Raw genomic sequence first — 16,473 nt, forward strand, 5'->3', positions numbered from 1 at the left:
TATCCCAGGCCCACCAATTTTTATTTTCAGCTAGGTCTTGAGGATGATGGAAGTGTACAAATACCCAATTTCACCCCCTTTTTAAGGCAAGAAATTATATATGACCACAATTTTAAAGAGTTAAGAAAAAGACACTGCATAAGCCAAAGCAAGTTTAGGGTGTTTGAGGTTCCAGAGCAAATTATCTGCAGCTTCAATTAATGAATGATGTCACATGATGCCGCTTCAAGATGTATCATTTTATCCTGAAGAAAAACAATGAATATATTGCTGTAGATGCCTACAGATATAAACACTTCCAAAAATAATGTCCTCAATTCTCTTTTTTGGCTTCAATTCACTAGTTATCTAACAATCACTGTTTCTAGAGTCATGCTGGCATAAATCTCTGTAACACCATACTCCCACCTCTACTTTGAAACACATGGCAAATCTGAATTTTGCCAACTGTAAAAGGGCATATCTGCTGATGTGGGCTGCAAGTCACAAACTTCTAAAGATACCTTAAAGGGTAGAAAATGTAAGCTGCTAGACAAACTGACTTGGCTGATCAGGCAAGACGAAAGGGGAAAAACCCTGAGAGATACATAAGATGAGTAAATAAAATACAGTAAAAAGGCCAATACTCAGAATCTGTTCCACTAATAATACTTCAAGTACCCTATCACTGCTGGGTTAATTCTTTGTGTTATTTACATGGCAAAAGCCAGAAGTGTTATACATATTCATTTCAGATTATAAAAGAAGAGAAAAGGTATTAAAACAAAAGTTTCCTTATTATTATGAAAATCTAAATCAGAAAAGAACCATCAGAAAGCTTAACTAATATTGAGATTTTGGTGAAAAAACCATGGCATATATATTTTTCAAGACCCCCCTCCACCCAGAAATTCCCATATTGTACTATTTCTATGTATTTTCTTTGTGCTGCTGATCAATATTAATAAGTACAGCTAAAATATATTAGGGATTTTAACTATATGCCGAATAGAAATTAGCAGAAGTAGATTTTGAACTAAGAGCTTGTGTTGCTCTAAATCTCAGAGGGCTATGTCACTGGGACTCTTTTGTAATGACACAGGGGGAATGTTTAATGTCACATATATCCAGAATCCTTTAAAATTTTTTTATTGATTATGCCATTACAGTTGTTCTATTCCCCCCTTCATTCCCCTCCATCCTGCACACCCCTCCCCCACCATTTACCCCCCTTTCGTTTATGCCCACGTGTCTCAAGTTCTTTAGATTCTATATTTCCCCTACTATTCTTGCCCTCCCCCCTACCTATTTTCTATCTACTGTCTATGCTACTTATTTTCTGTACCTTCTCCCCCCTTCTCCTCCTCCCACTCCCCTGTTGCTAACCCTCCATGTGATCTTCATTTCTATGCTTCACTTCTGATCTAGCTGTCCTTTTAGTTTGCTTTTGTTTTAGGTGTGGTTGTTGATAACTGTGAGTTTGCTGTCCTTTCACTGTTCATCTTTTTTATCTTCTTTTTCGTAGGTAAGTCCCTTTAACATTTCATATAATAAGGGCTTGGTGATGATGAACTCCTTGAATTTGATCTTATCTGAGAAGCACTTTATCTGTCCTTCCATTCTAAATGAAAGTTTCACTGGATAGAGCAATCTTGGTTGTAGGTCTTTGGATTTCATGACTTGGAATACGTCTTTCCAGCCCCTTCTTGCCTATAAGGTCTCTTTTGAGAAATCAGCTGACAATCTGATGGGAACTCCTTTGTAGGTGACTGTCCCCTTATCTCTTGCTGTTTCTAGGATTCTCTCCTTCATTTTAATTTTGGCTAATGTAATGATGATGTGCCTTGGTGTGTTCGTTCTTGGGTCCAACTTCTTAGGGACTCTGTGCTTCCTGAATTTCCTGGAAGTCTATTTTCTTTGCCAGATTGGGGAAATTCTCCTTTGTTATTTGTTCAAATAAGTGTTCCATTTGTTGCTCTTCCTCTTCCCCTTCTGGTACCCCTATAATTCAGGTGTTGGAGCGTTTAGAGATGTCTTGGAGGTTCCTAAGCCTCTCTTCATTTTTTTGAATTCTTGTTTCTTCATATTTTTCTGTTTGGTCATTTTTTAATTCCTTCTGGTCCACTCCCTTGATTTGAGTCCCAGTTTCCTTTCCATTACTATTGGTTTACTGTGGATTTCCTTTCATTTTAATTAGTTTAGCATTCATATGTTCCTCTAATTTGTGACTAAAATCACCAGGTCTGTGAGCATCCTGATCACCAGTGTTTTGAACTTTGCATCTGATAGGTTGGCAATTTCTTGGTCACTTAGAGTTACCAGCTCTGGGTCTTTGAGTTCTTCTTGAGCCATGTTTTGGTCTGTTGTGCTTGTTACATATGAGGAGCGGAGCCTTAGGTGTTCACCAGGGTGGGGCCACCCAGGTTGCTGGGTTGTGACGCTGTATGTGGGGGCGGGGTCAAAGAGGGGCACTAGTGATGCCCTCTGCTGCTTCCCTCCTCTGGGGCCTGCGCGGTCTGTCTCACTGCTCGCTCCTTTGCTGGTTTATCTGCACGTGAATGTGAGACCGAGGTCAGCCTGCCATCTTGCACCCTCTCTGGGTCCGCCTGTCGCTACCCCACACCTGGGATCCACCCATGGCTGCCTTCGTGCTTGGGTTGGTCCAGGGGATCTTTCCTGCCCGACCTTGCTCTTCTGCTGGCTTTGCCCCTCTTACCGGTCTGTCTGAATGGTTTGTTATTGTTGGACTTCCGTGTAGTTCAATTTAATGTGGTTTGGCTGTGTTTTTGTTGCTAAAACTTTGTTTTTAAAATTGGTTGTGCAAGAAGGTACAGTGTTTCCACCTATGCCTCCATCTTGGTGGAAGTTCTTACATATATCCACAATCCTTTAAGCCCCCTCTTTCTGCTGTTCTGTAACTCTGGCTATTGTGAATAGAAATTCCTTAGCAATGGAGGTTATTATATTTAGGCCTAAAAATACAAGGACTCTGGAAATTCTATTTCTAATGTAATTGTTCCCTTTGAGTAAACCATAAGCAAAGACTAGTTAGTACAAATTTGATGTCTGGTTTTTACATTGGATCAAGCCGGTGATGGCTAGTATATTAAGCCTCCTGCAAATGTGAACTGACATAGTTGCCCAGACCAGAGATGGACCCAGCAAACACTGGTAAGAAAAGCATGAGCAATATACTCAAACAGATGTAGGTTCAATTCTTGGCCATGACACTTAATCATTTATATGCTTGTGATGGTTACTTAACCTCTCTGAGTCTGTTTTGTCATCTATAAAAGGGAGCTAACAATAACTGCCTTTCAGAGTTGTGTGTATGCGAAGGTACTAAATAAGGTAACATATATCAAGAGACTTTGCTCTGGTCTGTGTGGCTCAGTGGTTTGGAGCACTGTCCCATAAACAGAAAGGTTGTTGATTTGATTCCCAGTCAGGGCACATGCAACAAATAGCAACTCATTGACGTTTCTCACTCACATTGATGTTTTTCTCCCTCCCTTCCCCTCTCTCTAAAATCAATAAGCATGTCCTTAGGTGAGGATTAAAAAATAAATTTTAAAAAGAGACTCTGCACCTTGAAATCACTCAATAAATATTAGTTAGGAGCCCTGGTCCTCTTTGTAGGTAGCATGCCAAGACAGTCTGACCCAGCTCACATAGGACATAAATGCCTGGTGTTCAAACTTCTCACACATTAGTTTTTTTCTTATAGCAATTTCTAGCAATGAAAAGTGAATTCTTGAGCTCTGGGGCCTGCAATGAGTACTTTTGTGGAAACTTGAAATACTATTGGGAAGTCACTGCTGAAGGTGAAGGGATTGAGCTTGCCGAGATCACTCTGTTTTTACCTTTCCTACTATTCCCAGAAACTGGCACCTCTGTTGAGCTTCTCTTTTACCTTTGCATTAATACCTTGGGGTCTCAAGGAGTCAGCACCTCTAGTGGTCCTTATTGGCACATGGAAAAGGAAATGATCACCATTGTACCAAGGTTTCTATAGCTATCACTACAAGCGACATATTTGGGAGAGTCTTTTTCTCCTTTTTTTCCTAAGCTAAATTAGAAACAATTTTAGCTCACTATCTGATGTAATTCTTAGTCTATTAAAAAGCACCACCAATCTAAAGTTTTCTTGGGTTGCCTAAGAAAAGACTGAAATGTCACTTTGCAGATTAATTTCATTGCTCATACTAAGCTGTGTGTCTTTGAGAGAGCAGTGCTAGAGAACAGGCTCCGCAGAAAATTTAGTCAGGCTTTTTTGGGTTCATGTGGAAAATTACAAGCATATTGTTGCTCAGAAGCTGAAACCAGTCTGATTTTCATTCTAAGAGCAAATTAATTTTTTAGCTCTCTATTTAGAGAAAAATAAATGGATACTTTGAATGTCTCTTATAGTGAATTCAATTTTATAAGTAACTAATTATGAATAAACAGTGCCATCAATAGAACAGGAAAATTTCCACTTCTCATTTTGATACAAAAGTTAATTTGAAAAGAATTGACTTTTTCATCTAGAACTACCAAGTAAACACAATATATTTCATTCATTTTTATGTAATTAAAGCTCTAAAAAGACGTAATATGTGATTGAAAATAATGTTATGAATGTCTGACTTGAAGCTGGAAAGATATAGAAAAATGACTAGCAGATAATTAGCCAAATTGTGATCTTGGTGTAATTTAATATAACCCTGTTTTCTCTAAGTACAATGATGAATAATGAAAGAGAACCTCACATTCTTTATATTTCTGTAGTTAATGACAGTAATTCATTAAACTTTTACTTAAGTCAATGGAAGAGTCACTTCTAAGTTGCACTGAGCATTTAAATAGATAACAGTGTTTTGCAATTATTCCTTTGCATAATTATGACATATTCCCAATCCTCAAACAGCTATATTTTGAATAAACTTAAACTTTGGTACTCAAAAGTATCAAATAACTTTAAAGAAGTATGGTTTAGACACACATATTCACTAGTTTTCTATATAGAATACTATGAGACCTACTCATGCAAAGGTAGGAGGTCTATGCTTCTGATCTATGTTAGAGTACCTGAGGAATGTACACTCTAGGTAGAAATCCTAATTATTTCAGATTCCAGTTGTACTATATTAACAAGAGAGATTTGAGTTGTAACTATTACCTTCTGGCTTATGATTGTCTACCATACTCCAGTAGACACTAAAATATTTACTCACACAAGAGAACAGGGCAGCAGGAATCCATGGAATGAATACTTTTTAGAGCCTGCATGTATAATACAACTTACCAGTTCTTTCATCCCTAATGAAATTTGGTCATATATACAAAATACAAAGGAAAAATCACTAAATCAAGAACATGCTCAACTTCAAAGTAATGCCTAGTGATAAAATATAGAAGTTAAGCCTAGAACTCTAGCCCTCCATATTCACACAAATTGACTTTTTTTAAAGATTTATTTTCCCATCAGTACATTGACCATACTTCTCATTCTTACATCTTAAAAAGATAAGAAGTAAATCTGTATGTACCTTCAAAGAACAGTTTTTTGCCTTTTAAAGAAATTTGAAAAGGAAGGCTTGCATTTTTTAGCATTCTCACCACAATTATAGGCCTATAAATTAAGTTGAAGCATGAAGGTGGGGAGTAAACATTTTTAAAATTTACTTCAATTTGTATTTTTTGAATTTATTGAATGACATTGCTTAAAAAATTACATAGGTTTCAGGTGTACATTTCTACAATATATCCTCTGTATGCTGTATTGTGTATTCACCACCCCCAAGTGAAGTGTTCTTCCATCATCATTTATCCCCTTTTTACCCTCTTCTACTTCTCCCACTCCCCTTGCCCCCTGGTAATCACCACACTGTTGTCTGTGTGGAATAAACTTTTAACAATGAAGTAAGTGGCTCATTAAGTGGCCTGACATTCATAGTCTGGCTGGGGTTTGCCTGTGCACACTGATTTAATTAAGATGGCTTCCACGTTATTTGTGGAAGTATCCATGCTGGTTCCACCACAGGAATGTTTTATTTTGTTACTTCCTTGACTCCACATTTTTCTCATCCTGTGCGAACCTTAGATAATTGAGCAAACATAAAGCCTTTCCCCACTCTACATCTGGAAGGAATCTCTCCATTCTCAAACCCATGAACCTTGATTTGTACCTCCTTACATTCCACTTTCCGTATTTTACTAAGAGTATATTTTCCACTAAAATTTAACATAACTTCAGGTAGGACAGGTACTTATTTTGACTTGATATAATTAGAGTGCTAGCTGAAGGCCTTACATAGAAATACTTATTATTGGATCAAATATCTTCTCTCTCTCTCCATTGCTGACTTTATGTGAGGCTCACTGATCACTTTCTCCAGCAAGTGTTTCTTCATTAATACTGTCTCTCAAGCTTTAAAAAAAACATCAAGCTTTAAAAAAAATGCACCTACTTAGTAAATTTTTAAAATCAGTTTCACATTATACAAAAATTACTACTGATTTACTTTATGCTGCTCTTTAATTTTTCTTAAGCAATTTCAAGTGTATTTTTGAGATCCTCAACAAGATGATGAATTCCCATTGGCAGGAAACATGTTTAGCTATTTCTTTGAAATTTCCTGCCCTATCTCCTCACCCTGAACCTCTCCACCTACCTCTCCATTCACTCACCCTATGGCCAGAGCTTTGTAAATTATGGCCTGCAGGCCAATGAGGCACTCTGCATGTTTTTATAGGGCCTGTGAATCAAGAATGGTTATTACATTTTTCAATGGTTAAAAAAGGAAAAGAAGAATATTTTTAAAAAAATGATATGAAATCAAATCCTGGCATCCATAAATAAAGCTTGATTGGACCTCAGCTGTGCCTCTTTACGAGTTCAGAGTTGTTTTCCTGCTGCAACAGCAGAGTTGAGTAGTTGCAACAGAACCCTTATGGCCTGCAAAGCCTAAAAAATTTACTATTTGGCTCTATACAGAAAGTTTGCTGACCCCAATAAACATTTGCTGACAAATCAGTTTTAGGATCCGGTTATTTCCTTTAGCTCTCTCTAACCTTTAGTTTTTAGATGTTTTAAAAAGCTTTGGCTGTGGTTTATACTATGAGAGGAAACAGAAGGATTTTAGAATCTCCATATCAACAGACACGTTATGCCCACTGGATACACAACTATGTTTGTATGTGTATCAATTTGTGAAATTCTTTCAACTTTAGGTCTCAAAATTTTTCAAAAAACTATTCATACTTCCAAGTGATGTACAGTAAAAACTCTTTGGGAAATGTGACGCCACTTCAGAATGGTGACCACAGCTTTTGTTCAGATTTTAATTCTGCATCATGATACTGTTTTTCATAAATCTGAGGTCAATACCAAGGCAAGTTCCATAAACAGTTACATAGTAATAGAATTAAAAATCAAAACAAAATAAGATAATTTATTGAGGAAGGGATCTTTCATTTGAGCTCTTAGCATAAAAGGCTACTTAAATGTCTATGAGACTACTAAAGAGAAAAAAACAACTCACCACCAAGGACCTAGAATTGGGTCAATATATAGAACCAATTAAAGACTTTCAAGTTTTTGAGATTTTTTTACTCCCATAGGAAAAAGACTGAGGGAGTTGGCAACAAACACAAGAAAACTTCACATTAGCTGTTCCAAAAAATTTGAGTTTATTCCCTATCTGTTTAATTTATTAAACTTTACCTATAAGATACTATGGTTTGTATCCGGAGTACCCAGATGACAAATAACCATAAACTAACACATGCATTTTCTCTCAAGTGATAACAGTAAATCACTGTATAAAATAACAACAAGAAAAAAGAAGTATAACACAATTATAAAAAAAGTATTCTTCCCTGGATGGTGTAGTTCAGTGGATTGAGTGCTGGCCTGCCAACCAAAGTGTCTCCAGTTTGACTCCTACTCAGGGCACAGGCCTGGGTTGCAGGCCAGGTGTTCAGTAGGAGGGAGTTCAAGAGGCAACCACACATTGATGTTTCTCTCCCTTTCTCCCTCCTTTCCCCTCTTAAAAATAAATAAATAAAATCTTTTAAAAAAGTATTATTTTACCTTGTTCTTGCTTAATCCTCTCTCTTTCTGCATAACCTGCAGTCAGCATATTAATTCTGTTAAGCCATCTAAAAAAACCAAATATTAAAATCAGAAACATTGCAACATAATTTCTTATACTTCTTAGAAATATCTATTTTTAATATGCCTAAGAATATATGAATAATCCTACATAAAAATTGTGTTCTTTGCTACTCTTGGCACATGGAGACTCCAATGAGCTAAAATTTGCTGTATTAAAAATTGCTCCCACACCAAAAAGTATCTATTTTAATAGAAAAGTCTTGGGCAAACCTGTTAACATCTGTAACATAAAGGGTTTGAGATGGACAAAACCCTATAAACTCTATTATTCCAATGTAGAAGCATTCCAACTAGTTCTGTTGTTTTATTTCTTCAGAACAAATGCTCCTTTAGAGATATTTAAATAATATCAGATATAATTTGTCCTGATAAGGGAAAAGGTTGTGGACCTTGCCTGCCAAATAAGTTTTATCATGAAATACTAGTGCTGATGAGGCTATTTTAAGTTTAATGATCCACATAGAAACACATCTTGGGAGTACTTAGGAAATTTGTCTGTAAATACAAGGGTATTAGGTTTTCCAAAGACAAAACAAGCATATACAAATTTAACCTCTGTTGAGATCCCCAAAATTTATCTCCATGAACAACAGTAACTTAAAAATAAATCTTAGTTCTCCCCTCTTTGAGAAGTGCTGTTTTCATCAATATTTGGGACCGCCTGAAGTAAACCCCTGTTTCAATCTCCATCTTTTGTAACACCGGGTCTTTCCCTGTGCTCATTATTTCAACTGTTTCTACTACATGACGTTGATAAGTCACAAAATCTTTAAACTGATTTGATAATTTCCCATTGCTCAGTATGACCTATGACCCATATACTTTCCAAAATCAGATATTAAGGAATATCTGATTCTAAATAGATATAAAAAGCTAGTTCACTTTCTAAACTAGCTTGAGTAAGTTTGGAACCACTAATATAGTTAACATCATTCAAGTGTGTAATAAGCTTATTGAGATGCATTTTTTAAAGAAAAGGTTGTGTTTGAGAACTTTTTCTCCAAAGAGCTTAGCTCGTCTGTTAAATGGAAGATGACATTCTTTGAAATGACTCATATGTTTCATCATTTATGCCAGCTGGTGTTAACTGTGCATCAGATACTTAGAATATCTTGAAAAGGGAGGAAAGTTGTGTCTCTAATAAGCAAAAATCACATCCATGGAAATTGAAGCTTTTTTTTTAAAGAGTAAGTCACTTAAAGCCAAATTTTATTTTGAGGAAATTTATTATGTTATTATTGCCTTAAGTATGTTTGGGAGGTGAAGAAGAGACTGGAGCCAATGGAATCAAATAAAGATTGATAGAATGAATTCAGTACCATGGTATATACACACACAGTTCAGAAAATTATAAACTATAAGTCAAAATGTGAACATCATGACAAATAACCTTTTAAAATGACTTAATCATTAGTAAAAGGTCAAAATTAAAACTAGTCAGTAGGTCATCTGTAGTAACTAAGGGTTTGAATTTGTACTACAAGGCAAATCTTAGCACTCTAGAGAAAGAATGCTATGGTTCCTTTTGGATGAAAATAATGATAACAGTATGAGAGGACTATTTATTATTTAGTTTTAATTCAATACACCATATTTACTAATTTTAAAAATATCACTAAAATTTCATTTTATCAGACATCCAAAGTACAATGAGGTCTTGATGAAATGAGTCAGGAAACTAAAGAAGTGGCTTCCTTATTTTTCAATTCAACAACATTTATTAAGTATCTACTATCTGTTGAATAATGAGTCATGTTTTGGGGGTACAAAATGAATGACATAAGTTGAGCCTTCAGTGAGCTACAGAATTGCTAAATTTCATAAGACAATTGGAAACTTAAACTACTTTTATGAAGAAAAATCTGTTCATACTAAACACTCTTTAGAAAAGTGTGTAGATATACTCAGGGCACTGCACATAGGCATGATAAACTGAGCAGTATGCAAATGTTGGTGCAGTATTAAACTTGTCCTTAAGACCTCATCTAGAAGATGCTAACCTATATACACTTGCTGTAGTTATGATTTGGTATTTATAGGCTCTTATGAACAGCACATATATATTCATTAAGTAAATCAAGAAATGTTTATTCAGGGCCTATGTGTGCCAGGTATTGCTTAGGCACTGAGGAAACAGATAACAAAATAAAGCATTTGCTTTCATGATGTTTATATCTTAAGAGGGAGACAGACAATAAGCAGGGATACAAATAAACCTATGTTAAGTAGTAGCAAGTATATTAAAAAACAAGGTAAAAAATAGAATGGTAAAGGTGCCAGGGATCGAAAGAGGCTGTTTTAAAATAAGGTGGTCTGGGTACAATGCTGAATTTAGGATATTTTCAAACATTGATGGGGATGTTCTTTATATTAGGTCTAAATTCAGTCAGTAACTTATTGTATTACCAATTCATTAAAACGGGAAGATATAGGTAAGGGGATATTAGACCCTCACTGAGCAATCCAATGAGGTTGTCAATAAGTGACAGAGAATACTGTATTGAGAAAAAAAAAAGAATATGAACCATGGGAAAAATGTAGAAATAATAATCACCAAATAGAAGTTAATGAGCCCTCTCAAGTACAAGGGCATATGTGCTGACATGAGGAGAAATATATAAGCCAAATGAATTCAGTTAAGAAGTCTCAAAACTGAGAAACATGATGATTCGTTTTATTTCCACAGATCTCACACAAAGTGGAAAATTTAAAAAAATGTTTCAATACTCATTTCTAAGGAGGGAAGAGATGGATGGTGGTGGGGTGCTTAAAAGTATTTTTGCAAATTATCTCACAATCAAATTTATCTTGATCAAAACACAAAAGGTGAGATTTTAATATTCAATGAGTATATATATGAGGTCTGTCCAGAAAAAGTCCAGCCATTGTTAATAAAACAAGATTGGTTTGTGTGACATTGATGTAATCTGGCAGCCATGGTGAGTGGACTGGAATGCACATGCATGAACAAAGATGACTTCACTGAACTAGTCATTGGGGGCAGTAGATACTGTTGAGTGAGCATGTGTACTGTATGGCAATCACATTCAAAATGACTGAGTAAGTAGAACAATGATATTACCTCATATTTTGTGTTAAGTTTGAACATTCCTCTGATGAAACTATTCTGATGATTCAGAAGGCTGTATCTATGGGCAATTGGTGATTGGCAGCTTCATCATGATAATGTGCCCACTCATGTATCATGTCTTATGCAGAGTTTTTTGGAAAAACATCAAATCTCCCAGGTGACTCAGCATCACTACAGCCCAGATTTGGCACCCTGTGATTTCTGGCTTTTCCCAAAACTAAAATCACCTTTGAAAGGGAAGAGATTTCAGATCATTGATGAGATTAAGGAAAATATAACAAGGCCTCTGATGGTGACTGGGAGAACTGTGTGAGGTCCCAAGGTGCCTACTTTGAAGAAGACTGAGGCATCATTGTCCTATGTACAATGTTTCTTGTATCTTTTATCCTCTTCAGTAAATGTCTCTATTTTTCATATCACATGGCTGGATACTTTCTGGACAGACCTTTGTGTGTATATACATGCATTTGGGTATATGTGTACATAAGTATATATGACTATATGTGTATGTGTGTGCGTGTATATGTGTGTGTAGATATACACAGAGATTTTATAGATGAAAATTAAGGATTACTTTTTCATTCCAACTACTAGATCCTAACACAAATAGCACTATATATTTTAAATACATATGATAATGCTTTAGAAATTATTAAGTAAGATAAAGCATATATTTACTATAATTATGTAATTAATAATTATTATACATATATCATCTCTTGAAGACTTAGGTACGTGCCTTTAAAAGAGTACATATAGAATGAACAAACGAAGCAACACCCAAGTCATCTTGTTGTTATGTGACAATTAATTTATTGAATAAAGTTGTTGGAGGGTGTCTTTCCCCATCACTAATCTTTTGTGAATGTTTCTAGTACTGACTCTCCCATTTCTTTAACAAGTAATTTAAAAAAACTTGCCTAATGAAAGTAAACATCAGGAATATGCTTATAAAAAAAGCAAAGCAAAAAGTTTATTATACTTACATATGTAAAAAAGATGCAGTATTTCAGAACAATTTAATTCTGCCTGAAATGTGTGATGTGGAGATACTATATTTGATCAGATTCATTTTTCCTTTGACCCATTGCTTAGAAAAAGTAAAATAATGTAACACATGGGTTTGGTTTAGCTTCTGTGGTATCCTGAAGCAGATACATGCATAGAAGCATTGGGAAGGAGTAGTGACATCACATACTTCTGCAGTTATTGCTAAAACAGGGTAGGGGATGCAGACCAAGAATGACTTTTTAGTTCATAAAAGTGCGTTTTTGAACAGGCCAATTCATATATAAGAATTTGAATAGCCTAAGAGTACCCTGATTAGCATGTATCATGAATGATTAAATTGCACTAAATCTTAGATGTAGGTGACTGTGTTCAAGTGTATCCATCCTGTAACATAGGATATTTTCTTATACACTGCTTATTTTCAGTTTGGTCATAATGTAAACCCTTCATATTTATTCCAAGGGCATTGAGCTCAACAAATGGTAAGATGGATAGTGAGTAACTAGAAAAGTAGAAGACAGAACTATAAAAACAAAAACTAAAATAACACAGCCCCATCCCCATGTCATGTGAACAAGAAGAAAGAATGGTAACATATTAATCAAGACAATATTATGGAAACTACATGGAAGGCTCATTTCTTTTATCAATAATAAAATATTTTTATCAACTATCCTTAACATCTTTCCTTGATATTTCCTTGTACTCATAGACTTGCTTTGGAAAAACCATGTTGTATTTTCAAGTGTCAAAGAACAATATTAATGAGACTCTAAATTATACTCCCTAAAATAAAGAAAAATTGACAGATGGAAAAGAAAGCACATTAAGTGTTCATTTATTGTGTTAAACTGAATTTATGAAGCTGCACAACGTTATGGTTAAAATATTTGGGTACTAATTTTTTTGAGATACACAAAGAAAGGTATGTAAAGTAAGAGCTCAAAGTATATAAAAGGCATCTATATGCTAGCAAACACTTTATAGCACTTACAGTGTAGGAGGCCTTTATGTGTGCTTATCTGCTCCTCACAAAAGTCCTATGGGTGAAGATGGTTATTATCTCCATTTTAATTTTTAATTAATTAACTAATTAATTAATTTTATTATCTCCACTTTTATCGGCAGGTTATGTATGTAATATACTGTGTCTAGCGAAGACCTATAAAAGGGAAAATTTTGCATCTTGAATATAATTTTTAGAAATCTAGAAAAGGGAGAAGGGAAAGAAAGGAAAGGAAGAAAGGATCACATTCATAAGCTAAAGTATAAGCACAAATCAGAATTTTGCAAATGATAGAAAATATACATAGAGAGATATTCTCAGAGCCACCAAATAACCATGTGGCCATCTAATCATTTGGCTATACAATGGTGTCTAGAGACACAAGAAAAGTGACAGAAAGAAATACTAACTTTGCTTAGGTCTGAATTATTGAGATGGGTGTTCTGTCATCAATACTCAGCTGGAAAAAATCAGCTTTTTTGTGGGTATCTTTTCTTCCCCATATGAAAATAAATTTGAAGACATTTTCTTGAACCTTTAAAAAAACCTTTCTTTTAGTTTGTGGGTTTTTCTGGGGGGTCTATATATGGATTCTGGCACATTTTTGGTAAACTTGACGTCAATGAGTTTACTTTGATTTTTTAAAATGCTGTTCTTTAAAATTATGTATGGCTACATTTTATTTTAAACTGATCAATCTAGAAACTTCAGTGACATTCTCTAGGCATTAATGTAAAGTATGTATTAACTTTCTAAGTACTTCAAAATTTAAGTACACTTTACCTGTTCATATCATCAAGATGCTCGGCAGCAAAATAAAAGCTTTTGATTTTAGGATGACAGGCTTTGAATGCACTGCAAAAGAAAAAAATGCATTTATTTTATTGCAAATTGGGAAATAGATTAGAATGAAATCATTTTTATGGGTAAAACTACCTGAACCTGAGTTCACACACATAATGCTTCTGCCATAATGACAGAAATCAGTAAAAAAATCCAATTTTCTGCCCACAAAATGCTTTCTTATTACCTCAATTTGAAAGCATTAGACAAGTAACCTACAATTTAAAGCTAGAAAAAATTTTAAAGTATTCCCTTTTATCCCCCCCCCCCCAAATAAAATCAACTTACTATTTCTTGCGGCATTCACTGGCTCTATCAATTTTAAATTCAGGCAGACTGATGAATCCTTCTGCTTTTTCATCCTAAAGAAGTAACACTCTTGTTTAGGATATTATGTAAAATGGTTTGAAGCTCGTACTATATAATTAATGCTTTAAATATCTATACTAGTAAATGTGTCCATTCATTCCTTAAATATGACATTTTAGAGATTAAAATTCCACTTTATTGGCTATATTTCATTAAATTGAAGGTATATTTTGAATATTTAGAGTAACACAAATGAAAATATGTATAGAAAAATCCTTTCTACATTAAAATGTTGATAGAAAATTCTTTAATTCTCAAAGTGAAACATGTTTTGTAATTTTCTTTTTTTAAAATATATTTTATTGATTATGCTATTACAGTTGTCCTATTCCCCCCTTCATTCCCCTCCACACCCCTCCCCCACCATTCCCCCCTTTAGTTTATGTCCATGTGTCTCAAGTTCTTTAGATTCTGTATTTCCCATACTATTCTTGCCCTCCCCCCTAACTATTTTCTACCTACCATCTATGCTACTTATTCTTTGTACCTTCTCTCCCCTTCTCCTCCTCCCACTCCCCTGTTGCTAACCCTCCATGTGATCTTCATTTCTATGGTTCTGCTCCTGATCTAGCTGTCCTCTTAGTTTGCTTTTGTTTTAGGTGTGGTTGTTAATAACTGTGAGCTTGCTGTCCTTTCACTGTTCATATTTTTATCTTCTTTTTCTTAGATAAGAAGTTGGACCCAAGAAGGAACACACCAAGGCACATCATAATTACATTAGCCAAGAAAAATATGAAGGGGAGAATCCTAGAAGCAGCAAGAGATAAGGGGACAGTCACCTACAAAGGAGTTCCCATCAGACTGTCAGCTGATTTCTCAAAAGAGACCTTGCAGGCAAGAAGGGGCTGGAAAGAAGTATTCCAAATCATGAATGAAATCCAAAGACCTACAACCAAGATTGCTCTATCCAGCAAAGCTTTCATTTAGAATGGAAGGACAGATAAAGTGCTTCCAAGATAAGGTCAAATTCAAGGAGTTCATTATCACCAAGCCCTTATTATATGAAATGTTAGAGGGACTTATGCATGTTTTGTAATTTTCTAATCTGAATGTTTATACACTTTTATAACATATAAAATAATTTTAGTCTACATTTGAAATTCACAATTTTCTGTTATTTTTAATGCTTAGATATAATATATAGGGGAGTTTACTATCTCATTTCTTTTCCTGCCTCCAAAATATCTATCAAACCTGAATTAAATAATTATTTTGTATAGTCAAGATTTCACAAATGAAATAGATTATTTTAATCTTCAGATATCTGATTTGGTATATATGCTATATATAAAGGTTACTTTTCACTTAAAATTAAATGAGATAAATAAAATCCTCCTATCTCTAATGAGGGATGAAAAGCAAGATAGAAGAATTATCCAAAATCTTACATTAGATACACATTATGTAAAGTATTCTAAAACTGACTTTAGCTAAATCCTTTCATTATTATTGTCCCTTTCATGCTCATGACCAAGCTCCTCGACCTGTGCTGTACTGATGGCTTCTTATATTTCAAGTTCAAGTGAGATTGAATGCCCATTTGCTAATATCAAAGAGAATACAGAGCCATTATAAATTAATTTACTGTGTGTATGTATATATGTAAAACAACAAAAATTTGATATTCTTTATAGTAGCTAACATGTTTGTGTTATTAAAAACAGTATAATAATTTTTTCAATATATGAGTTTTGTTCTTCCAATCTTAGGGTAAATACAATGGTCTCAAATCTCTTACTCAACTTTGATTTCCCTTGTTACCATGATGCCTTTAATTTAAAATGTTTAAATTTTGAACCATTTAAAACATTGCGGGTGTAGTTATTATGTTCCCATAATGAAGAGATGAGGGACTTTCACATTTAGCCTAAAAATGTCACACTAGGGTATTTTTTGCAATGTATACTGTGGAATTTTTCACTCACCTCTCATAAGGCTAATAGAGTAACAATAACTCTCTGATGGAAACTTTTAGCTAGTATTCAATAAAAAGAGGCCACAGTTTTTTGATCA

General features: G+C 34.6%; 1 protein-coding gene across 4 annotated transcripts in view; it reads right to left on the reverse strand.

The window, feature by feature from the left end:
* Positions 1-16,473, reverse strand: part of CNKSR2 (connector enhancer of kinase suppressor of Ras 2) — a 313,411-nt gene that overhangs the window by 45,765 nt on the left and 251,173 nt on the right. For all 4 annotated transcript variants that reach the window (XM_037129263.2, XM_037129190.2, XM_037129132.2 and 1 more), the window contains 3 exons: positions 14,380-14,453; positions 14,032-14,103; positions 8,057-8,124 (listed from right to left, as the gene is read on the reverse strand). In XM_037129263.2, the coding sequence (XP_036985158.2) occupies positions 8,057-8,124; positions 14,032-14,103; positions 14,380-14,453 (214 nt within the window). The remainder of the gene's footprint in view (positions 1-8,056; positions 8,125-14,031; positions 14,104-14,379; positions 14,454-16,473) is intronic.

Source organism: Artibeus jamaicensis, unplaced genomic scaffold (assembly GCF_021234435.1).
Source record: "Artibeus jamaicensis isolate MK-2021 breed Jamaican fruit bat unplaced genomic scaffold, CSHL_Jam_final scaffold_1283, whole genome shotgun sequence".
Classification (NCBI taxonomy): Eukaryota; Metazoa; Chordata; class Mammalia; order Chiroptera; family Phyllostomidae; genus Artibeus; species Artibeus jamaicensis.